This window comes from Barbus barbus, assembly GCF_936440315.1.
Source record: "Barbus barbus genome assembly, chromosome: 14".
Lineage (NCBI taxonomy): Eukaryota > Metazoa > Chordata > Actinopteri > Cypriniformes > Cyprinidae > Barbus > Barbus barbus.
Genome location: NC_136742.1, coordinates 5,937,725 through 5,964,469, shown reverse-complemented (window position 1 = coordinate 5,964,469; position 26,745 = coordinate 5,937,725). Strand labels below are relative to the sequence as shown.

The window sequence follows — 26,745 nt, the reverse complement described above, 5'->3', positions numbered from 1 at the left end:
CACTCCAGACGGAGAAAGAAGTGTAACAAAGTCCAAATAATGACAAAATATCCAAGCGGCCCAATGCCTCAGAGGGCTTCCAGGGACCCCGCAGCAGCAGGCCTCACACCATGCTGTAATGATCTCATCTGTATGCAGTGTCTTCCTCAAATCTGTGTCATCCCAAGCCTTATTTCCCAGCAGGTTTAGAGCTTCTACACATTATCTCTTTTTATTTCTGTCTCTCTCTCTTTCTCATTCACTCCCTTACTCTCTTTCCCTTACCTTAATAGTTCGTAAAGAGTTCCTTGGCACCTTAAAATGTAGACGCATGTGATGTCCAGTGGGAAAACAGTTACACCTCATTTGATTGCTGAGCGGGAGATCACCTGTTACAGACGCTTAGTGGAGTTAGTATGTCTCGCTTTAACGGTTGCTTGTATTTTGTCTTAAAGTCTGAATGTGGTGTGTGATTCTTGTTGCAATAATTATATGTGTTAAACTGTTTATTTAGTTGGCTACTATTTAATAAAAATGCCTTATAATCTTACAACTGAATTAACCTTACAATGAACTAAACTGCCTATGATAACAAGACCTAAATCATTTTAAACACGGCTAAACCTTCTTAAACAGTGTATAAATGTGCAATGTGCTAAGATGTCTTTCAAACTTTAAAGGCAACAGCGACAATGAGCGTTATCAAATGGCTAATAAGAAAATCCCTTTCAAATATACCCGGCCGGTCGAAGATTGGCTACATGAGAAAGGTAACCTTTACAAGACCTCAGTGTTTTTTTTCGTTGATTTTAATTTGCGTTCATATGCTCCTTGTCATGTCGTTTCGTTATATTTTTGTCCAACCAGGTCTGATGATTCTTTGCTTAGCCTTTTGCCACTAATTAACCTAAAATGTTCATAATTTACTTCCCTTCCCATTACGTAATATTTCCGTTGAGTATTATTTTTTTATGTGGATTGTGATCCTCTTTTGTTATTTCCATCAGATCATTGACCAGTTAAAGGGACTGGTAACTAAGAATAACACGCCATAAGTATGTAGCTTCTGGACTCCAACTTTAAATCTAAACCAAAACTCAACAAAAGTCAGGATGTTTGTTTTTAACTTTTCTTTGGAATGATCTTCCATAGTGGTAATGTTATTGGTCGAATAATCCAAAAACCCAACCCTTAATGCAGCACGTTTCCAAAGACAACAAATTGGTGCTGAAGTGAAGTGCTACTTTGCTGACTAACGCACTTTTGTGTTTGAAGCCTGTGATGAAATCGACTGACACCTCTTCAGTTTCATTCAAAAACAGGATGAAAGGGTGGGGTGACCATTTATCAAATTTACCATTAAAGTCCTTTGGATTATTAAATGCGTTTAAAGGTCATTGCCTAAACTACATAAGATTATTATAAAGTCCCTTTAACACTGTCTAAAACCACATTGAAATCCCATTAGTGGTTCTACATGCATGCATGAATCAACATGATATTCCTTTGAAATTTATGAGATGAGCTTTCTTCCTTGCCCGCTGTAATATAGAATTGTAAATGTGTAATAGTCTTAATCTGCCTGCATTTCTATTTCTAACCATATGAAAAGCCATGTGGAATTTGCCCCAAAACATTTGCATGAGAAGCATATCACAGTGAACACGGCAAAGAAAAAAATTATAATAATAATAATTTTAATTTTTAATACTATGACTGGGTATTAAAAGATAGCCCATTAATGATAACATTAATCAATAAGCTAAATAAAAAAAATACAAAAATAAAAAATAATAATAATATAATAATTGATATAACCCATTCTGATTGTGTCTTCCTTCACTGGTTTTCCCCTCAGGTCGTCAGCTGACCATTTTTAACACCCAAGCCACCATCTCAATAGGCGGTAATGACCGCAAGCGACCATATCAAGGCCAGCTCTCTGGTCTTTATTACAATGGCCTGAAGGTTCTCAACATGGCAGCAGAAGGTCATGCTAACATCAAGATAAATGGCAGTGTGAGACTGGTGGGGGATGTGCCCACCAGCAGAAGTCCCTCCCGTACCACCACCTCCATGCCCCCAGAGATGTCCACCACCTTCATCGAGACCACCACCACCCTGTCAACCACCACTACCCGCAAGCAGCGTTCACCACCCACCATTCAGGTAAGATCCATTGATTTTCTCCATTTGGTCTCCTTAAACCAAGGATGTAGACAAAATTGTGAGGGTGGCCAAATGCTCAACATTGTTTTTTATGCAAAAAAACAACATTTATGTTTTCATGTAAGACAAGAGAAGTTAAGAGACCTCATGTCTAAACCCTTGCCATCTGGCTTCTTAGTATTAAAGCTATCGAAATTGTCCAATGAGACATGCTGAGAGTCTGTGTCTAGCATTCAAAAGTTTTGTTCATGTTCTGTAAAATGTAAAAAGAAACAACAACAAAAAAACTAAAAAAGATGGGGGGGGGGATTATCATCTCATGTTGTTCCAAACATTTATGACTTAATTTCTTCTGTGCAACAAAAAATAAGAATATACACTGAAGGTAAAAGCATCACTTTTTGACACATGGAAAATGGATGGTGAGTTGTAATGACATGCTCCAAAATTGACTAAAAACACCATAAAAGTACTCATATGCGTCATGCACTTATAATCCAAGTCATAACATCTTCACCTCTACCTTAGCCATGGCAAAAACAATGGGGATTGCCATTAAAAACAGCATACCTTATGTGACTAGTGTGCCAAAAAGTCAGTATTTGTGTGCTCTAAATGAGGGGATCTAATTTAGTTTGTTCCTCACACAAAGCTATCATTATCATTTGTTTTAGAAAACATTGAATATACTTTTTTTTTTTTTCATTTTGGATCTTGGCATTATAAGATACTTTTTTTGGTTTGTTTTGTGTTTAATAGAAGAAGGAAAATGATAAAGTGTTGGGACAATATAAGGGTGTGTATATGATAACTTGTATATGATAACTATCTTCCCTGGGGGTGAGCAAAGCATTTCTATCTGTGCTGTACTATATGTGCTGTTTAGATGCTTTGTGGAGTCTGTCAACTATCAGAATGCTTTCTTTAACACAGTCTGACATGAGGCCAATGAATGTCTGATCATGCTGACCATTTCATTGATGCTAGGGGCAAAATTGAAGCAGCAGTGCTCGTATTAAAACCATAACTCTCCCTAGAGCACCACTCACCGACTGGCCAAGACTTATTCTCGCCTCACCTTTAAACAGATCAACCAGCATAATAATAAAGCATAATCATGTCAGTGCTGACTGCAGCATGACTTCATCAGTGTGTTGACAACCCAACTATTGATAAGAGCCCTCAAACTCACATGCAGACAATTTCAGGACAGGAAGGCTCTTTGTCCTTCTTGGCCCTTTTACCATCTACATTTCCAGTAAGACAGGAGCTGGACATAAACTCACATCACGCATGCCTTAACATGTTAACTAGTAGGTCGCAGCACTGAGTGAATGTTATTTATATATTATGTTAGGATATTATCACTGTTACCTCACAGCAAAAGGTCCCCAGTTGAGTCATGGCTAACTCAGGAGATCATTCTGTGTGGATTGTGTATGTTCTTTCCATGTTGGGGTGACTCATCTGAATACTTAAATTTCCCCCACAATCCAAAGACCTGCAGGTTAGGTGAACTAGAGACTGCAGTAGTTGTGAGTTAGAGTGTGAATGTGTGTATCTATCTGTGTATTTTAGCCTTGTGATGGACAGCCCACCTGTTATGCTTAAAGATGCTGGGTCCAGCATTCATGTGACCAAATGGATGAATATTAGTGCATGGTTTTAGGTGATGTAGTATTAGGGTTGATGTTTAGGACTAGGCTTAGGTTGAAGGTTGGGGACTGTACCATTCTGATCGACCAATCATTGCCCTTTGATTTTACCAATCATTTCCCCTTGAGTTAGTTGGGTTTAGGTTAGGGTTAGGACAATGTTTGCTTTGCAATATTATGGTCAAGGAAAGTGCTATAGCATGCTCATGAAAGCTAATTAATCTGTAATGCATTCTAAATGAGATTCAATGAAACAAATCACTCATTTTATGTGCACTTTATTTTTTTGCTTTGATTTGTAAATTTTGTAAGACACTCTCATATTATTAGCAAAATTAGAGATTTAGGTTTTAGCCACAACATCTTTAATAAATATAGTCAAAATACTTCTACAGGAATGTTCCCACTCCAACAAGATCTCAATTTTGGGTTTGTTCTAAGAGCATTATTTCCAAGACAAGCTCTCCCAGATCAATTTCCAGGCCCTCAGGCAGTTTGATTCATGCTGTGCCCACAAATTAATTTTCCATAGGTCTCACTTTTAGTGCTCCCTTGCTGCATATCAGCATAGACAGCAAGAGAAGTACCTGTAGAAGCTGACAGGTTTTCCACCCCCTGAGGGTCCCAGGCTGTGGCTGATGTTAGGCTGTTCTGAGTGGTTTGGGGTCTAGTGGCTAAACTTGTAAGGTGCTATTTGGCACAGTCCTCTGACTCCCCACCCTTTCAGGCCACCCTAGGGTCAGAGAAGTAAGAGGTGTGCGATCATATTTTATCCATAGACAGATTGAGCTGATCCAGGCAGGGACAGTAGAGCAATCTCATGCTTAATTAATGATGGGACACCTGGGAGAGGTCTTGCCTCACACTTGAACTCTGGTAGAAGAGGGCAAATCTGGTGAGAGTGTGCATATCCATTCATCTCCAGCAAAGGCTGTTCACTGCTCCCCGGGCCTCTGTCTGCTCAATGATGCTTCTACACACTGGGGAACAACAGAAGGAAGAGGCATTGTAGAAATGCTGACATGACTGAAGACCACACTGAGCATGTTAGCAGATACACACACAACCACATGTTGTTTAGTGTTGGTAGCCGGGGTTTTTTTCACAGAGGGTGCAATCAGCGCCCCTTGAAGGAGCAATAATAGGAGCATCAATACTAATAGCTGAAAGCAGTTGTGCAGCATATTCTGTTTTTGTAGATGTAGTTAGGCTGTAAGCATTTTTCTCAACCTGGGTGTCTCAGGGATAAATTTGTCTCAAGGTAAAGGGCACATTCCCTCTGTTAGCTGTGGTTTTTGTCCTGGAATTGTATTGCAGACCCCTTATCGAGGTGTTAGGGCACATACTGTATAGACTAGAGGAAGCTCTGATGGAACAATCTATGACAGAGCAAGATACATCTTGAGAGTGTGGAAACACAGATAATACAGTGAATTGGATTGAAAAAAGCACAACTAAACCTGCTTCTCATCCATCAATGGATGTCTGTGTCTGAGTTTAAGCAAAAGTTGCAGAATGCCAACCCTAGTGTTCTGTTGTCTCATTGAAATCAATGATTTAGCAGAATTCTCTGATGCAATACAATTCTTGGTGTGTAGGCGCTTTTAATCATTGCAGTTGGACACCTGCTGACAGTTATGAAACAGATGATGGTCTTTATCTGATGTAGCATTATGCCAGATTCCAGCTATAAGCATTCAATTTGTATAGCTGTTTACGTCACCTCTCATCATCTGCCTCCAAACTGAATGACTAATTCCAGTGATTTCAGCTATGTGCTATTTTAACGATGTTTGAGTCACGGCTAAACCTGAAAGCCTCACAAGCATTAGATACGCTTGATGACTACTCCATCACCACTGCTTCAAATACATGCCTGTTGAGGATGTAGTCATTATCTGATTGTGCAAGTCTTGCACTTAAAGGAGAGTAGCAGTGGGGAATTCTCATTTCCACTGAACAGAAAGAAAGACTATGGCTTCCAACACACTCAGTTGCTGTAGTTAATGTAGCTGACAGGACACGGCTTGATTGTTTGGTATTTAAGTGTGGGGGAGGAGAGAAAAAGGCCATTTGTGTTGAGTGTGATGAGGTGAAAGTAAAAAAGAGGTGAGAAAAGTAATGTGAAAATGGTAAGACAACACGCTCGCACACTCTATAGCAGATTGGGATTTTCCAGTGTCATTTAGTGGCTCTGCTGTTTTCTGTAAAAGAACAGATTTTAGTTTTTGCATGGCATTGTAGATATTCTCTTTTTATAGTGGAATATTTAGTTAAATGCTAGCATCTGAAATCATGTTGGATTTAATGTAAATTGTATTTGTGGCAAAAAAGATTATTGCATTCGAAATAATATTGTTGGATTGTCATGTATTTTTAAAAAATATATATTGTTCCCGTTCTTCAGTAACACATTATATTAGAGAATACTATTCACTAGTCTTATTCATTTGAAGTTTCACAAACAGCTTTCACTTCAGCAGATTCTCATTTCTCTGCAATCCATGTGCCATTTTATGATCTCAGGGTGTAGCTGATTCACAACAATACCTATATGTTGTCACTTCAGCCTGAATTTCATCGCCTTATGGCTCCGCAGTGGTTGCTTGCAGATGAGCACAGAGCTCATTAGATTAGAATCATGTAAAGGTCAGCAGCAGCAACAAGGTACTTCTTTGCGATCCGTGTGATAATTTCACTTCCCACTCTTTTTCTCATGCCACACACAGAGAGATTGATGCTGGGTGCCTTGGGATAACTCGGTGGTCCCAATTACGTGAAGGTGACAGATGGATGGGGGACTTCCAAGTTGAAGGGCTCATTAGAAAAAAGCATGCAGGGGATGCGTGTGAACATGTGGCCCAGGGAAGCAACAATCCTCTGCTCTGCATGAGTGTAAACAATCGCCTCAATCTATCTCAGCTCCCCTGACACTAAGAAGCTAAAGGTGTTACAAAAACAAATAGCGGCATTAATGTAAGCATGTAACACAAAGTTTCGTACAACAGCTTGTGTAAAAAGTATTGATAAAGTAACTTTGATACTGTAGTTGTCAAACTATTCATGATTAATTCATGATTAAGTAGTTCAACTGTCAAGGTACCCTTTTAGCTATCTTAAATAAAAACGAATAAAAAAAAAAAAAAGTGAATAAAAAGTATCTGACTATTCAGTCCCCAAAATGTATTATATTGCCCGCAAAAGTTTTTATTTTTATCAGGTTTTATTTGAAGTAATTGAGTAAATGATTCAAAGACTTTCCGAATGACATTCTGCCTGAAATATGCAAAGGCAGACTGATAAAAACAATGAACAGTACCTGTGCATGCAGGATTGTATATCAGCACTCTTAGAATGTCACAGCCAAATTGATTTGAAGACAGGAAGTAATTGCTGCATAGTATTAGTTATATATAATAACTACAATTATTATTTATGTAATTAACAAAAAAAATAGATTCATATGAATTGGTGAGATCAAAATGTATCAGTTCAATAGAGTGAAACGCTTTATCACAGCTATGAAAGGATGGACATATTAGATTTAGCCTATTATCATTCAGTTCTTGGAACCATGATTTTATTATATGCTCAACATACATGGTCATACATGATTTTATGATGAATGGAATTATCACTGTTGACAATATCCCTCAGTTTCAGTATAGGTCTTGGCTGGAGTAGATCTGAATTGCAGCCGTTGAGGGCTGAATCCCACATTGTGCTCACTGAAAGTCACAGCAAGATCAGTATTCAAATCAGCTGCACTCACATTTAGCCTCTCTAGCCAGCAAGGGGATGAAAGTGAGTATATAAGCACAGGGCAAAGACGCTGCTGTCTCTTTCTGATGCTGTAATGAAACATCTCAAGAATAATTTATTGTCTGAATGTGGCTGCTATCTGGACGATGGTTCGGAAGCTCACAGATGTCAGCTAAAATAAACTAATGAAATAGCCACTTTTTTTTTAGAAGAACTAAAATAGCATTTACATTCATGTCCAGCTTTATACGTTGTGATTTGAGTGTTTGTCTTGATGAAGTACGATTAGATTTTGAATGAAAAATAAGGAGATAATTAATTGCTTTCCACGATGGTAGTGCCATGATGAATTTAAAAGCAAGAAGATAGAGTTCAGCATTAGCAGCAAAATCTCTTCTTCTTGGAAAACAGATTTTTCTATAATCCTTGTGGATTCTAATCCTTTGTGGCCTTTGCACCTCTCTGCCTCTTCTCTGTCCTGTGTGTGTCTCTGCCCAGATTTCCCTTTCCCTCTGCATCTCCATTACACACGGAGCCACACGCAGTAACTGGATGCTTCATTTTTTCCTGTCCTGATCTCGGGCTGTAATTGAAACATCCTGTTGGGCCCGTGTCGCTCTCTAATTTTAGTCAGCGAGTCTCAGTGCGACGAGGGCAGTTCTATACAACTGTTTGTCACCACTTCTCTGATGACCTTGCACACTGCGGCTGGGGAGTGATTAAAGATCAAGGCCAAAGACCATTTCCTTTTCCCTGAAAGATAAATGACCCTGTTTGAAACTGCCTGCTATGGCTTGGTACAATTAGAGTGTGCTGAGGGGAGTCGCAGGCGTGTACTGTGTATGAAAGAAGGTGCACAAATACACTTCACATCCCTAAAACTAAATCTGTTTTTTTTTTTTTTCTTTTGCACTGCTCTACCTATTTGGAATTAATTATGCAAATGTATAGGACACATACTAAATAATACAGAATTGCAACTGATGTGCGTGATTTTAGTATAATATTTAATTTAAATGTATAATATTTCTAAATTTGTTTGTAAAATAGGAAGAAAAAAAACGTTTTGCCTAAGGGGTAACAAAATAAGCTTACTTATATATTTTCTGAGAACTAATCATAATATCTAACATCTTTTTTTTCTGAATAAAAAATCTTGATAAAGCAGATTGTATCTGTGTTTGTTTTGTTGCTGGGATTTCATTAACCTCCTCACCTAAAAGGAAATTGCAGGTATTATTTTGATATGGCTCTTCTATCCAGAAAGCAGAAAATAATGTTGACTCCAGAAGACAAATGCATCATGACCACACTCCACAAATATCAATATTAGATCTTATCCAGGTAAAACAATGTTTAGGGTTGAGGAACGAAGAATGAATTCTGCAATGCCACTGATTTATTTGAATTTATTTGCTGTTCTCAATACACACTGTTTCGTTGGAAACAGGGAACATTGGCCAGGCTCCTAAAGGATCCAATACAATGCTTTGTCACGTCTACAATACAGTGTTACATATTCAAACTCCTGTAGGACACTCAGTGAAGGTGACATTAGCCAGACAACAATGCATATCATTCTGATCTTGCATTTTCCTCCGACCGTCCCAGAAGACAGGCTTGAGCAAAAAGACTTGTGGCAGGCCTTTGACAGGTATACGGCCTGACGGCATCGATTCTGTGTAATACAAGCTTTTCTCGTGTCCATCTGTCAAAGCCAAGATCTGACATGATAATGCAGATCAGAAGTGACCCGATCGAAACAAGTGCTTCCGGCACTGAGATGGCTATCTTGTTGGGAATGACAGAGCAGAAGAGTGAGAGTGTATATTTGTTTCTGGAAGTGTTTGCATTGTAGAACATGTGAAACAGACATTCTGCAGTCTAAATGAGTCGAGAAAATGAGGCGCAAGAGTGTCTGGCTATTCACAGTGCTATATCCTCCACCCACTCATCTTCTCACGGCTCAGGGCTTTGGCTTTTAGTAGACACTTGCATTAAATAAACAGCTGAATATCTTTGATGCATTGCATTGATGACACTAAACTCACCAGGGTGCTCCTATTACAGGCCATTACAGTTATTAAATATGACATGACCTCACAACCAATGGCATATCAGCACTCTGAAAATTCTAGACCTCCTCGTGTATAGTCCCTCATGACTTCATGTGTACTGTGAGAGAATGGGGAATGATTTCCTCCCAAAACAAGGAATATTTTGCTCCCAAAATAAGTTTTTTTATGGCATGGAGATTTTGTGACAAAATTGGATTTAGCCAGCTGTGAAATCGTTTTTTGTAAAGTACGCCAGCTAGTGACACTAGATTTGATGTCACAGTGAAAACAGGCTCATCATTGTCAAGCATGCTGTAAATTCTGTCTTATTCCCGATACCTTCCCATTTCATTTTCTTTTTGAAAGAAAAAGTTCCCTTTACATGCATTTTGGTGACTGATATTATACTGTCAGATTATCTTCTTTAATTTAATGGCATTTTGAAGAGTACATTAATATTTTGACACACCACCTCTCACTTGTGGTCATAATGGGTAGAAAACATTCTTATTGTAATACACAATTCATGAACTTCACCAACATCATGAATCAGATCCAAAGTAACTAGTAACTTACTACTTGATTAGTCTTTTCATTGGATAATTTTGAACTCTTTTTAACTTTTTTAGTATTTAGTAATAGTACTAATTAATAATTAGTAATAGTAGTAATTATTAACTTTATTCCTTTACTTCTACTTGAGTAACTATTATATGTGTACTTTTATGATGTACAGAGTTGATGTTTATGTTTTAAATCAGTCTCTTATGACGTACCATTTTAGCTATGATAGTGCTCTTACAGGGAGTAGACAGCAAAGCAGCGCAAGTTTTTTAAAGACTGAGGTTAATCTGAGGTTTGTTCTGCTAGATTGTAGACTTGTACATTAACACAAGATGTGTTATTAAGTCTACCCTTTACTTAAACAGAATACACTTTGTTGTTCTGAAGCTGAGTAGTTCACTCTAGGCAGTCTGTAATTTCTTTTGCATTGGCCTTATATCTTAGCTGTGGTCACAAACAGTAGATGGGACATTACTGTCGTCTCTATGGTGCTCTGTGTAGGCAGAAAGTAATTTCTGAGCTGTTATGGTCTGGTCCTGTCCTCTGACACCACTTCTGCGACTGGTCATGCACGAACAAATCTGTCAAGTCTCTGCTGTGATTTCACACTCTGGGAAACTGTGGTGAATAGCAGTAAGAAACTATGGGAGGTGAGGACTCTCTGATCTTGAGGAGGTTTGTCAATGCCACATCCGCTGGTAATGTGACAGGATCACATCTGAATTAACTGTCACTTGGCTGGATCAGTATCCTGTTATACAGCACCATTATAACAGCACTATGACAATTCCTTTGAGAATGGATTTCCGTGCTGGTCCTAGCTGGTCTAATTTTCACCATTCTGCTAACCTGCAAAAAATTGCTGAATTAAGCAGATTTTGAGAATCTGTTGATTAAGATACTTTTTTGTACAAAGCGTTTACTGTACAAACAATCACTGCTCAAACCCTAAACCTATTATTTTAGCAGGTATTTTAGCAGCAAAAGTGCACAAGTGAGTTTTGCTACAGGAATATCGCAAAATAAGTAACAAAAGTCAAAGCGCTAGGATTTGAAGTTGTACTGCCAGATCTGTGAGATCGCTGTACAACCACAAGTGATGACTTGTGGTTGTACAGCGAGACTGAAGTAAATTGCAAAAGTATGTTGTACACATTTGTGTCTGTCATTTTGTTTATGTCATAATGTCATTTTACACATTCGTAACTATTAATCTGCAACTTCGAATTCAAAACACAGGTGTTTTGGTTATCGTCCCTGTATGCAAATTGAGATTTACACATAATCTCTCCCAACCTCCAACCCTAAATTCTTACCCCTAACCCCAAAATTTATCTAGTCTAAACTCTCAAATCCAATACCCAATCCAGATCATAGCGCTGGATTCATGAAAAAATATTTTTAACTTCTATTTTCTTCTCATTTTCTAATTTAAGAATAAAGTTAAGAATATTTTGTATTCCCCAAAACATTTCTTAAGAATATTCTTATTTATTCTTAAGATGTTCTAAACACAAAAACTTACAAATATAACAACTCTATTCGCAACACTAGCTACATATAGGCTGATACATATTATTGTTTACTAGTGGATGTGCATGAGAACTCTGAAGTGACACTAATGATCCATAATTTAAACAGTGAATTGGTTGATTATGCATGACGTTATTTTTGTACTGGATTCAGAATCCAGTAATCGAGGCAAATAGGGACCTCATAATTGATTTTTTAATTGCAACATAATTTTCTGTAGCATTCTGCTCCATCTTGAGGCATGCTCTTTAAAAACATCTAAACATTCTTAGAGGTGGGTCCTCTGAGTTTATTGCCATAGAGGAAAATTGTGCATGGTGCCAGCGCTGTGATTAGAGCACAAAGTTCAGAAATATTTACCTATACAGTAGTTCTTACCCTAAAATATGATTGATTGGTAGTTATGTAATCGGACCTGGATAGATCACATTAAGATAGGAACACTAGCATACCAGCATCCCAAGAAATATTCAGTATTTTGGTGGTGAGTGTCTCTCACTCAAAATATGAGCAGATTAGTACAAATGTACTTTTCCCGACAGCATCCTCTCTATCCTAGTACGTAGGCACTTTTCCAGGCTCCAGCCGAATTCTGTTTCATTAGCCTGTCAAACTCAATAATAGTTAGAGCCCGTCCTCTCACCGAGCACTGCAAACTCAATCAGTGCTATGATTTCATAACCCTTGCTTTGTGACAGGGCTTATTTTATCGAGGCACCGATCCACTCAGATTAACAGGCTGTGCGTGCATGTGGGGTGAAATACAACACTGCCAGAGTGTCCAGGCTGGGAGAGAACGAGAAGGCGGGAACAAGTGTGTTCATAAATCAGAATTGTGGGATAGAGGAAGGTGCTGATGAGCGAGCAGAAGGCGAATGTCCAGAGATGGTGATGATCTGTGACGGCCCATGAGAAGCTGGAGATGGTAGGAGATGTATGAAAAGTCAGCCACCATAAATAAACCCAAATAGAAAAACAACCCTGACATTTCAGTCCCCGGTCTGCTGCCCTTGAGAAATAAGGGAGAGAAGTAAAATATAATGCTTGCTGCAATGATGCGTTTTCATTGTTTTTACCCATGATCCTCTTTGTATTGGTAGATTTGGCTTCACTTAAACCTTTGTTCTTTTTGTTTTGTCTCCACATGTCTCTGGCTGAACCAGCAGACAACAGATGACATTGTGTCCTCTGCAGAATGTTCCAGCGACGATGAGGATCTGGAGGAGTGTGACGGGGGACACACAGGTGGGATGTTACGGTTATGGTTGTGCTTGCTTAAACTTGGTCTTTCAATCTCTTCTATTTGAGTTCTCCCTCTCAAAGCATCACCCCCATGACAAACCAGTGTAACCTCAAAAGCAATTTTTTAAGCTCAAAAACTATAGCAGTAAAAACATATGTCTATAGTGATAAAAAGTGGTATATCACTGATGTACAATAGTATTTGGACACTTAAGTCACAATAAATGTCTGCATGTTACTGGGTTAGAATATAAAATATCAAACCAAATGGCATCTGCAAACAAATCTTACTAAATGTTTTCTGAGGACTTCTGAGGATTAACTTTTTTTGTAATAACTTTTAGGTAAAAGTCACTTGAATCCAATTCATTAACTGTGGACATGTTCCACTAATATCTGACTTAAAGAAAGCATCTGTCAATTAATTACATTTAAATTAGGGCTATAGATTAGATAGATAGATAGATAGATAGATATAGATAGATAGATAGATAGATAGATAGATAGATAGATAGATAGATAGATAGATAGATAGATAGATAGATAGATAGATATTTGCTTCCAAGTTATGATATTTAAAAGAAATTACAGTATTGCAGCAGATGAAAGAAAAGAATGCGGTTTCCTTAATTTTGAACCGTATATCTATTATTCTTTAAATAAATGTCACTTGCTTTGATATTTTGTTGTCTATTGTGCAGTGACATTGATACATTTTAAGACGTGATTTATGTGTCCAAATTCTGTTATATTTAAGTCTGTGGGCTGATTTCCCTGAATCAGTTGACGTGCGAATTATATTGTGATGGTATAAAATGAGCCAGGAAGTATTGGGCTGTTTCAGAGTTACACTTGATTATGGGGCCGAACGTCACTAACATGGTTGTGTGTTTATACTAATTTTGTCCTCTCAGTGATCAACAGAGAGCCAAACTTTATGACAAAAGTACAAAATTAGTATCAAACTCCATGTAGTTCACTCTGATGCTTCAAAATGTATCAATCCTGTACACAATGGATTTCTTGCAGTGCGTGTGTGTGTGTGTGTGCGCGTCTTTGACAGATGATACATTTTGAGTTGTTTACAAATCAAATAATAATAATGCTTTGAGCATAGAGATTTCTGATGTGTAGAGGACTAACTGCAACAGAAACAACTCCCCCTTCCTGTTTGTTCCTTTGTTTCCTCACATTGAAGGCTTGCCTTACGTTAAAACATCTAATAGAGAACAGATATCTTCGAATTTCTGTGCTCACCTTTCTCCACACATAGCCTCTGTTTCCTCAAGGTTAAACAAACATTTTTGTAACTATGATGTATTAATTGGTATAGCTAAGATAAAACATAATTTTCAGAGAATTTGGGATTCGCTTTAATTGTAACTCCTGCCGTCAGCCATCGCAGTATTCAGTATATGAAACCCTGCTGTTGATTTTAGTGTTTACAAGGCCATTATGGATGCAAGGCTTGTTTGGTTAATGAAACTTCGATGGTCTGCAACATATGTCCTGCGTTGACCAGTTTTTTTTAACCTTCCACTCCTAAATACACCAATTAAAACCATGTTTGCTGTTGTAAAAATGACTTCCAGCAAAAACAATGTTTTGTTTTTATCATTTTTAAAGCGTGTCATACACGTTTACCTTGCAAGCTAGTATCCATATGGTCCGTCATTACCTTTGACTTTACAGATGGCCCCTATTTATTTGTTTGTTAATTTTACCGCATATTTTTCTCAAACTTACATGGTCACTCTGCTCATTATCCAAAGATTTACTCTGTACTAGTTTTGAAACCTGATGGCAGACAGTTGTGCTTTGGATAAATTCTCCCTAACTGTGTTAAATCTAATACCATCCCCAAGTCCTCTCAAATTCAATGGCAACAGGAAGTATTCTAAGGGACAGTTCCAGTGTTACCTTTCATTTCTTCTCATCTGACATTCGAAACGAGTACACTTAGCCGCAAACCACCACACTCATATGATTTCATGTTGACACAGAAATTCACATCATCAGTCTGACCTTCAGTTCAGATTTCTTGGACAGTTTGCATGATACTTTCTGTTCTGTTCTGTTTTGGTTGAACCTTTTCATGTGGGAAAACATCTTCCTACTGTATCCACTCTTTGACATTCCATTCATGTGATTTGGGTTTATTTGCTGTATTTCCAAGAATCTTTTCTTTTTTTACCCTCTTAGGGGGCTTTTTCTTTGATGTCCTCATCCTTCCATTTTCCAGGATTAAAGTTGATCCTCTTGTTTCGCCTCATCTTGTGCCGCATGGAATTTTGGTGGTTGGAAAAAAAAAACTTAATTCTCTTCCTCATTTTTATGTTTTGTGCCATTAGGCTAAAATTAAACATCCCCACATTCTGTACAACAGGAAATAAAAGGCAACAAAATCTTTTCTTGCCATCATATGTTTTATTTATTATTTTTGCCTTGTGCAGGCAACCCCATTCTGTCTCAAGAAAGTTGTGTGTGAAAGAATGACCACTCCCCCATACCCCTCCATCCCTGATCTCATCTTTATTTCTGTGCCTTTCTGCATAGACATGTCTGTTTGAATGCAGATGGCATAAAAAGACTTTTATTGCCACAAAGTATATCTGTTTTTCTATTTGTTGCTACTGATCAGTCGCATTTGATGCATGCGTTGATTGCAAAATAACTGACCCCCAATGGGAGATCTCCATCATGACTCTTGCATGGGTGTTACTGGCTCCATCTTTTGTGCTTCTCCATCCATGAGTTTGCTAACAGGCTGACCGTGTGTGCTGTTATCATCTGTCTATGTGCTAATGTCATTGACTTTAAATGTTGATTGTCTGATGTCTTGCCGATGTTGTTGTTTCTTGTATTTTTGCACTGTGTTCTGTGAAACACATTTGAACTAATGGGAATTCCACAAAAAGGCTAATAAAACATTTATACCAAAAACAGGGATTACATTGGAATTTTTAAGATGGGGAAACCCTAAAATATTATAGTGATTGTAGTGTGGTGAGACAGGCCAGTTTGCCATGATATGAAATAAACAAATAAATTATCGGTTTTACAAATCATGAAGTTTAAACAAATACAGTGTATAGGAACTAACCCAGGGTCATTGAAAAAACATGCCTGTGGCAATATTTCTGCAAAACAATATTATAATAATAATTAATAATTATAATTTGTTTTATAATAATTTATAATTTGTTACATACACAATTATACAGAGTATAACCAGCAGTGAAATGTGTGCTCTGCATTTAACCCATCCAAGTGTACACACAGTAGTGAACATACACCCGGAGCAGTGGGCAGCCAATGCTGCGGCGCCCGGGGAGCAGTTAGGGGTTCGGTGCCTTGCTCAAGGGTCTCACTTCAGTTGTGGTATTGAGGGTGGAGAGAGTGTTGGTTATTCACTCCCCCACCTACAATCCCTGCCGGACCTGAGACTCGAACCCACGACCTTCGGGTTACAAGTCCAACTCTCTATCCATTAGGCCACGACTGCCCCATATTGTGTTGCGTCTTGCAAATGCAATGCTGTACTAGAATAGCTACCGAAGAAGTGTACTACAACAGAAAAGCCGTACATGCAAATATCAAAAATTTTTATTTTACAAATCAGTATGGTAAAAGTGTTTTTGAAGTCAAAAATATAGTATTGTGTTTTATTAATCGATAATCTGTCCCTGTAATCATAAATCACAAGTGCAAGTACATCACAAGTGTGTTTTTTTTTTAGTTGTTTTTTTTTTTTTAATGCAGACAGTGTTCATTTCAACTGGAAACTGCAATTAATTGTTTATAGGTGCGTTTTTGGAGTTAAAGGTACATTTTTCCAATATGTATGTTGAAAGAAACACAGCCACAGTGGAATCACCTATACATGGTTTAATATGGATCTCATATTAAAAAAAAATAATTAAAAAAAATAGGATAATCAATAAATAAATGAAGTTTATTTTCTGAATAGATCATAGGAATGAACTTTCCCTTAAGACTAAAAATAAACTCAGTCAAACTCATGCACAAAGACAACTGGCAGAATTCTAAGTACTTGATGTTTTAATCAAACAGGGGAAAAAGCTGGCACCAGTGTAGTCAAGAAGGAAGAGTCGTTTAAAGTAAAACTGATGTTGTGTCTGTAAGATCCCTAAGGTTTCATTGTGCTGTCATCACCTCGGTTGATTAAGATGGAAAAACAGTCTTCAAAGCAAGACATCAATCAGGAAGAGCATGGAGAGGTGAACAGAGAACATGACTGAGGAATGGGTCACTGAACCACTGACACGGACTGAATCAGGCCCCATTGGGCCGGCTGTCACTTTCAAGCAGCTCTCAGATCAGTTTAAGGTTGTTTAGTTGACACATTTAGCTTAATGGCCATACAACAAATTGAGCAGCAGACAGTGGTCGCATGCCTCTGGTTGAGGATATTAATTTAACACCTCACATCGAGATATGATATGAAGTTCCAGCAGTCTGTGACACTCCATGCCAAAAGATCCCTTAGAGAGGCATTTAGAAAGACAAACTAGAGAAAACAAAGTGACAGCAACTAAACATCACAACTGGGAAGGCCAAACTAATTGACCAGCTAAGCCCCACCTTTAAAAATGACTAAAAGTAATTACTTCAGGTATAATCAGAGGCGTCATGCCCATTCCACGTGCCCCCTCAGATTTTTGAGCCAAGTGGATTTTGAATGCAGCTTCCAAAAGAGAAAAAAATTGCAGATTAATATTTTCTATATTTAATACAATCACGCCGGCGTGATTAGAACGTTCAGTGCATCATATCATCAGCTGCTAAATTCAAATATGCGTTCGCTGGCTAGCACTGCGCCAGAGACAGACGCGTTTATAGCACTGCACATTATAACCAATCACATCCAAATCTGTTGAGCTTATGAATGCAATGACCAATCAGAGGTGTTCAGATGAGTCATCGCTAAAATGCCGGCGTTTTCTTCACTCGCTCGCTGACTGAATACCTCTTTCTGGCAAATTCTCACGTCAGAAACAACAAGTGCAAATATGTGTACGAATCTGTAAGATATTAATTTCATAGTGTAAACAGCTTCAGTGATTTTAATGGGAGTTTTTGAGAGTGCTTGAACTAGATTCAGTGAAAATGTTCTTTGATAATGTAAATGTTCTTTGCTCTCTTTCTGTACAATGAAAGTGTTATGATTAGCCTAACTTACAATGTTTTTATTCACATTAACTTTCAATGTTAAATTCACATTAAATATAAAGTCAGTCGTTTTAAGAATTTGTTATGACATGACACCCATAAACAGACAGGTTTTTATGCATAGCCTAGTTAATAGATTACGATCACGATCTTCACTTTAGAATACTGATTCAAATGTGAAATTCCTTTAGAAGGATGTAGTAACACCTAAATAGTTACTATCCAATACTTTACAACAGTCTGAAAAGCTTACAATGATTTCAGTCATTACTAGGGAGTTATCATGATCTACACTTTAGAATACTGATCCAAATAATTAGTAATTCCTTGGTTTACTGTGAATTTGGTAATATTTGAGTCATTACTAGTGGGTTACCATGACCTTTACTTTAGAATTAATTATACATTATGTATTATTCATATTAATTATGAACCCGTATACAGTAGTTCTTAGTAGTTCTTAGGGAGGTATGAAAAAATAATAGTTACTGATTAGCTAATAGTGAACTACCACATTCGACTAAGCACTTTTACTTTCTAATTCATTAATAGTTAGTTACTAGTAGTTACTAGAGTGCTAATATTGTGTTACTCGTGTTCTTGTGCAGTTATTCATTAATGATGGAACAGTATTCTAAAGTGTTACCCAATTAAGGGGAAAGGGAAAAGGGAAAGGGAAGTGGTATGTGGCCAAGTATGGTGACCCATAGTCGGAATTAACCATTATTGCTGGGGCACTTACGTGTGACACAAAAAAAAGCAACAACATTTTTTCATGTATTTATTCAAAAGTAGTTGAATGTTATTAACTTAACAATAATTAATTCACGGATGATAAAGAGCTCATACTACTTAAATTCATGATTAACTGTAACAGAGGATTTCAGAGTTCAGAGATTGCCCAGTTGGATACTTTGAGGATATGTCATATAAGCCAGTTCTTGTATCTCAAGATCTGTGCGGAGATGCCCTACCGCTATTAACCTCAGCACTTATGCAGACTTCTCATTTCCCACACGTTTTAGTTCTTACACTGGTGATGAGTTAGCAGAGGTTGAGGTGAAGGAGGAAAACCACAACAGTCACATGTTGAGCACAATGCACGGCTGACACAAAAGGATTTGACTGCGGTGAGCTTTCTGAACCACAGGGGCCAGCTCACATAGACTCTTATTTTAGGGGATCAGGCAGGTTTAGCCCCACACACCTGCGGCATTCATCACTGTTTAGCAAGACTCAGCGAAAGCAAGATGGTCACGGAGTTTAGACATGGATATCCATACCGAGGACGCTCGGATTTGGTTGGGGACACAGGAGAGAGAGAGAGAGAGCACTACTGTGAATGTCAGCTGTTATGGTTAATTTCTTTCGTTTCTCATTCTCTCCGCTCTGAAAGTTCTGTGCAGAAGACATTGTTTTTTTTGAGAGTGTTAACAGCTGAGAAAGATGGTGGCCCTTCAGATTTGTTTACAAGAATTAACTCCTGTAAGCAAATGCAGAGAACTCTGCAATCTATCTGAGCTAGAGGCTTAATGCAGTGTAGAAGTGTTTGCTCTGTAATGGAGCTTAGCCCAAAGAACATTTCCTCCTATCTCCGCTCTGCAAAACAAATATAGTCCCCTAAGACAAGCACACAATGTTTGCGCTGAACTAAAACACTGTGAAAATTATCATTGCTTGTTGAAGTGCTAATGTAAGATTAAAGTATTTACCAGAGTCCGCTGTGGCGCTGTCTTTGTGCCTGTGGTTTTAGTCGATGCTTTCATCTTGATGAAATCATCTGGAGCAGCCAATAAAATCACTTACTCAATAAATTCATTTAGCTCAGGATGGTCAAGGGAATCAGTAAACAAGGCTGTGATAAAACAATTTTTTGCCAGTTGCTGTACGAAGCTCACTATATAATCAGTAACAGCGTCAACTATATAAAAAAAAAAACCATACTGGTCAGCCACACAAGATATTAATCTCTCACATCTACTACATACATACATAAATATATTTATGCAAATGTATTATGATTATTCAATATATCTGTTAAATGGTTTCTGTCTTATAAGAATGCCATTTTATGGAATTCCCAGTCTTTATTGTCATTAATGCTGAGCGAACGGCTGTTGGTTATACAATGATCTCTGCCAAATATTTCTGTCCTAAATTGGCTTGATGCATTCAGGATTAACTTTGTTCAAATGGTCATAATATCAATAGGTCTTTATCTTTGTAGTGAGATTTTGTTGATTCACCTGTATGATTCAAGTTGGTACAGGTGTATACAGTAACCCCACAGCCTTTTGCCCATGACTTTCTCAATATCCTGTAACCCTGTTCTCAGCCCTGCTGATCCCAGCTTGCAGTGCTGTGATTCTACTTTCCCTAAGTGCAACTTGTTAAAAAGCATGATATCACCTTGCAGTGAAAAAAAAAAGTGATTTTCCCTCTTTTCCTGAAGTACATCCCTGCTTTGTGTTGTCAAGCTACTAACTAGAGATTTACAAAAGAAAACTAATAATGATATTATTAGTTGTGAAGGTGGTGACGGTACAGTGTCCCTCTTCTGTTTGACTTCACTGTGTGCTTTCTGATTATTTTAATATTGATAGTGTGAGAGAATTGTAATTTTGACAATTTTGTGTTTTTATTGCTTTTGTGTTTATACATGTATACATATATATCTTCTGGTTTGTGTATAATTATATATGTATATTTCTATCTATCCACTATATATATATATATATATATATATATATATATATATATATATAAATGTTTTTGTTTAAAATTATTCAAAAGAGAATTCAATCCAAAATGCTGTATTTCCATAGTTTTCACGAATCAGTATGCTGACTAGAGGCATTTGGAACATTTTGTGCTTGGTTAGATAAATAAACAAACAAACAAACACTTGGATTTTAAAGTCAGTTCTGTGTATGATTTTTATACAAACCTAAAATTAAGTAGTAATAAAAATTGACCATGAGCTGTCTGTTTGATGTTTGTATGAAGTATGAAGTGGTCCAGATGTTTGGCTCTCAGCATATCTCTGGCAATGGTTTTTGGATGGAATTCTCCTTCAAAGTTCATTGGTATATTTTTTTATTATTATTTCTTTACTGATTCTTGTTTAGTTTCTCTCTTTTTTTTTCTTGTTTAGCTTGGTCAATATTTAAAAGCATTTGAGAACTGTATACCTGTATATACAGCCATATATATATTTATACATACACATAATTTTTATGAAGGAAAAAAAAGGAACAAAATGTTAATTCCTCACCACTATCTACTCCAAATGTTCAAAGTCAGTTAAATATTGATCAACATTTTTCCCAGTTTGAAATCTGACTTCTAAATTGTTGAAATCTAAATTTAAAAATGGAAACTGCATGGGACAGAAGTTGCAGCTTAGGGTTTGTAAGAGTGTCAGTCTTGAGAGTGCTATATGATCTGGTAGATGGGCATGTATATGCTCATTGTTTGTATATCCCCATCCCTTCCTTACAGCCCAAAGCTCTATTGCCGCCCGACCGCTTCGTACCGCCCTTACATGGACATGGCAACTGACGTACACGTTCACTTCCATCTATGTCATTTCCTTCCTAGTCTGTTCATAGGCCTCCCTCTCTCTCTCTCTCTCTCTCTTTCTCTCTTTTGCCCTTCCCTTTCTCCTCTTAGCAATGGTACAGTATGATTCAATCATTTAAAGAATTAATTTAAAAAAAGAACAAAGAAAATATGTATCTGTAAGCAAAATTATCTTAAAAAAAGAAAATGTACAGTTTTCTTTTGTAGAGAAAAGGATTTATTTATCAAAAGAAAGAACAAATGAGCAGAATGGTGAAGTTATTTTTCATGTCATGGTGTGAATGTGTGTCGTTGCCTCCCTGTATCATCTTGTCTAAGAAAAAATATGAGAAAATCAGAGGATAAATTGATTGCCTAATTAAATCATTACAGATTAACCATACTTATCCCCAAGCATTCTTACACAACTTTCTTAATTTTTTGTAAATTTTTTCTTCCTGCCAAAATCATGCGGGCAATTTGTTGATGTAAGTCACAGAACTGATGGTATGCTTCCACCTTTTGATGAATTGTTTTATGGGCTTATTTTTTAGACTTATTTTCTTTTATGTACTTTACTACTCTCTTTTTGACTCTCTGTGCATTTGGTTTGCGAATGTTTCTAGTGCTTTGCTCTAATCATAAACCATTTTTTGCATTGCTTTTATTTTTCTTTCCTCTCCTTTTATTACTTTTGGTCCATTGTTTGAGAATGAGCTTTATTGGCCAAGTACATTTACACATACAAGGAATTTGTTTTAGTGACAGACGCTCCACAGTGCAACAGAAAGACAGCAACAGGACAGGACACAGATAATAAAAGAATAACAACAACCAATAACAACAATAACCAAATAGGCAATGTACAAAGCAGTTTGAGACCTGTGTTGCTTATAGTGCCCTCTATTTGTAATCAGCAAAGCTACCTTGGCGTAGGTTTGAGCAGCTTCAACCACCATCTGAATGAATGAAAAAAAAAAGTCAAATTTATAATAAGATCTCCTTCAAGAAAATCATGTTTGTGTAAATCGATCATAAGAACATTGGGCCTTATTCAGTAAATCAAGCTGAATGCAAGTTTACCTAAAATGGTTTTACATTTTAACTAAAATTCAATCTGTTTCAGTGAAGACCAATGTGTTTATGTTCTCAAAAATTAAACCGTCTCTGTCAAATTGAGTGATGCGAATTGTATATGGTATGACATAGTGTTCAGATATGAGACTAAGCATTCAGGTGTTGTTGAACTGTCATGTGACTTGTGCCATTGTGGCAATTTCATAAGAACTGTCAAAAGGCAATTGGCTTTTATCTCAAGTGTGACAGACTTGAAAGAGAAAATAAATAAAGTGATTTTCTATACAGTCTTGATAAGCCGCTCAGAAAATTAGAAATCTCAGTACAATAATTGTATTGTTTGGGAGTGTATATATTACGCTCTTCATTGGTCTTATGTTCATTGATCCAACATGATGCTAAGACATAAATTTCCTAAATGAATTCACAACGTGAATTGAACATTGAATTCACAACCGGATCGGCTCAGTTTTGTATTTTAACCTTTCTACACAAATCTATACTTAGCTATACAAAGAGGTTCATGGTTTGCTTGTATCAGTCACTCGAAGTTGCAGTGATCTATGTAGAGGTCAGTTAAACAGAGTATGCGAAAAAGAAAGCTCAAGACCTTGCATGTCCTTTCAAGCCTTTTGATAAATTGACCTCCCATTTTTTACATTTCTGTTCTCTCTTTCAGTTCTTTCTTGGTTTGTTTTTGGCCATTGGTTTAGACGAGTGTTTTTTGTCATATTTCTTTCCAGATGTTCTTGCTTTGCTTTAATTGGTCATGTACAGTTGCCTGTTTGCAAGCAGCCAAAGTTGAATGGACACTAATTTCCTTTCTTTTTCTTATGCTTGTCAGGAGGGGAGTTAGTTATCCCTGTTCTAGTTGAGGATCCCATAGACATCCCCCCTGTTTCCACTCGAGCCCCTTTCATCCCCTTTCCCCCGACCCTTCACCCTGTCCTCACCATTATTGAGACCACCAAAGAGTCCCTGTCAATTGCCACCGAGGCGGGGGTACCTTGCTTGTCGGACCAAGGCAGCGATGATTGTGATGATGATGATGATGGTGATGATGATGGTGATGGCTTGGTGATATCGGGGTTTGGCTCTGGGGAGGCCTTCGACTCTAGCCTCCCCCCTACTGACGATGAAGATTTTTACACCACCTTCTCCCTGGTAACAGATAAGATCTTGACCACGTCGACCTATGAAGGTGGCTACAAAGCTCTCGCACCCAAGTGGGAAGTAAAGGACTTTAAGCCTAGCAAGGCCTCTGAGGCAGGCAGGACTACGGCCATCCCGCCTCTGCCTGACTTCAGGAGCTCAGCTGCATCACCCGACACGTCTGAGACCGTTCCTAAAATCCCAGCGGGGAAAATGAACAACCGTGAGATCAAACCCCAACCGGACATAGTGCTACTACCACTCCCCACATCTTTCGACATGGACGGCACCAAACCGAGGGGGCCGTACATCACCCAGCCCATGTTGCGCACCATCCCCAGCGCTCTGCCCACCGTGCCAGGTATCAGGAGAGTGCCTCCTGGTGCCTCGGAGGTAATACGTGAGTCCAGCAGCACTACGGGTATGGTGGTGGGTATCGTCTCTGCTGCTGCCCTTTGCATCCTCATCCTCCTCTATGCCATGTACAAATACAGGAACAGGGACGAGGGCTCCTATCAGGTAGATGAAACACGGAACTACATCAGCAATTCCGCACAGAATAATGGCACAGTAGTCAAAGACAAACAGCTCAGCACTAAGGGTGCCAGCAACAAGAGACCCAAAGATAAGGACAAGGAATACTATGTATAAAACAAAATCTGAATGACAAAACATAGAGACAGAACAATATCTGAGAAATCTTGAACAGAAAACAGTGATTTTACACAGAAAATCCTTTAAGAACTCAAACACATTGAGTCAAAATGAACCCATTTCCAAGTTATGTGATTTGAAGCACACTTAAGCATACGGTAAGCATAGGGAGAAGGCAAATAGGACTCTGGAGACCTTGATACCTTACTTTCTGTCTGGTTGTGGGACAATGCCAGTGTAAAATATCTCATTGTTACATTGTTATCCCTCAAGTGACTTTCTGAGGTACAAAATCCTTGGTGTAAAAAAAGACGAAGGAAAAAACAAAGCAACCAAGTCCATTGTAACCCTGTACAAATCAATGATGATCATGGGTAATGGTCATGATTTTGGACATGCATGTGATGTGTGTGATGTAGTACTGATATCTTTGCAAAGAGGAGAACTAGAGGATGTTGTTTTGGAGATGCAAAGTGGGAAAATTTGCCATAAAACAGTACTTTTCTAACCCACGCTGGAAAAGTGTTCCATTAAACAAATGGTATGTTTGTCTTTTTTTATTTATTTATTTTTTAATGTGTTTTGGGGTTTTACTGTGGAAAAATTACTTATTTTTTAAATTGTATTAACATACTCCTTTTTTCTTTGTTTCTGCTTTTATTTCTCATCCTTTTCTCTTCCGGTATCTGTCAAGGACTAATTTGCATTTGTATTCTGATTGAGCTCTGTCATGTATAGGCAGATTCAACTGAAAATCATCCATCTTTTACAAATTGAAAACGAGACATTCAACATTAAATTCAGGAATCCCTCTTTCAGTTTTGACTTCTGTCATATGCTACACACGCAACTTGCATATGGATCAACTGAACAAAGCATGATGACTGAAGGAGGGATGAAATATGAATTTATTTGAGGAAGACAAAAGTGTATATTTCATGTTGTCACAGTCATCTGTGTCAAACAATAAATATGTTTACATATTTTATTACATCATAGATGCGGTACTTTGTAGCTCATTATTTTACATAACAGTTGATTTTGACATTTTCATACTCTTTCTGTACAAATGGAACAAACATCTTTGTTCATTTCAGCTCATCCAGTGAAGTCCAAATGTCTGAACCCATGTTGAAAATCTGATATGCAAAACCTAATATAAGCAGGGAAATTAACGAAAGGTTTCAGAATTTTGGAAGAAAAAATAAATAAATGAACAAAGTAATATTATGAACAGTGAAGAAGAAATATTTAACGTTCTGCACTAGCTTCTATGTTGCTAATCAGATAAGCTTGTTGTCTAGCTTCAAATCTGACAAAGGGTCAGATTTCCCTGCTTCCATTGATGTACACAAACTAATTCTAAAATTTTATTCAAATTGCTTATATGATATTATTTTATGACAAGAAATTAAAAAATTGATACATGCAAAATAGAAGAATTTTACCTCTGTGGTCCCAGACGTTTGGACCCAACTGTACCTGCATAAAGTGTTATGGAAGAGTATTGTGTGTTAATCTGTCTTGATGGTGTTGAATCAGATGTTCGAAAACCATAAGATGTTAACTGCTAGAAATCACCCTCCACACAATCAAAGCTCCGTGTTACTGGTTATTTTACAACTGGTTCTTATTTTCTGTTTAAATATGGTTACAAGAGCTCATAAAATAAAGGTGGACGATGGATTGGATTCATACTGCCACCACATTTCTGAAACTCTTAATTATTTTCAGTCTGTCTCACATTCTGTGTATTTATGATTTCCACCATGTTGCGCTGTTGTCGTGCAGTCTTCTAGGTTTGTTGCATTCGTGCTGGCAGTAGTTGCAAATCCTCTTTTTTTTTCTCATGTATGTTCATTCTTTTTTGTTATCATCACAGCACTCAAGAGTTGTGTGCTGTAATTTTGATTTTGTGTTCTTTTTTTCAGTTCATCAGTAATTGTTTTCACTCTTGACAACTATGTCCAGCAATAAAACGTTCCCAATTGTTTTCAAGGCTAGTGTGAAATTTTCTGACATTCCACTGGATTATGATATTGCAAATAATTATTCATGTCTTGATTTGTAAATACTTTTATGGTTGAAATTGTTATGGTGTTTTTTAAGAATTTCTGCCTTTGGGGAAAAATGCTTATGGAGAAAAT

General features: G+C 37.5%; 1 protein-coding gene across 1 annotated transcript in view; it reads left to right on the top strand.

Moving 5' to 3' along the window:
- The window catches only part of LOC306880252 (neurexin-3b), a gene marked incomplete at its 5' end in the record, with an annotated part of 335,517 nt that extends 308,926 nt beyond the window's left edge, over positions 1-26,591 (top strand). The window contains 4 exons of the mRNA XM_079433664.1: positions 660-749; positions 1,838-2,148; positions 12,886-12,964; positions 23,637-26,591. Coding sequence (XP_079289790.1) covers positions 660-749; positions 1,838-2,148; positions 12,886-12,964; positions 23,637-24,595 — 1,439 coding nt within the window. The 3' untranslated portion in view covers positions 24,596-26,591. The remainder of the gene's footprint in view (positions 1-659; positions 750-1,837; positions 2,149-12,885; positions 12,965-23,636) is intronic.
- Between the last annotated feature and the right edge of the window lie 154 nt (positions 26,592-26,745).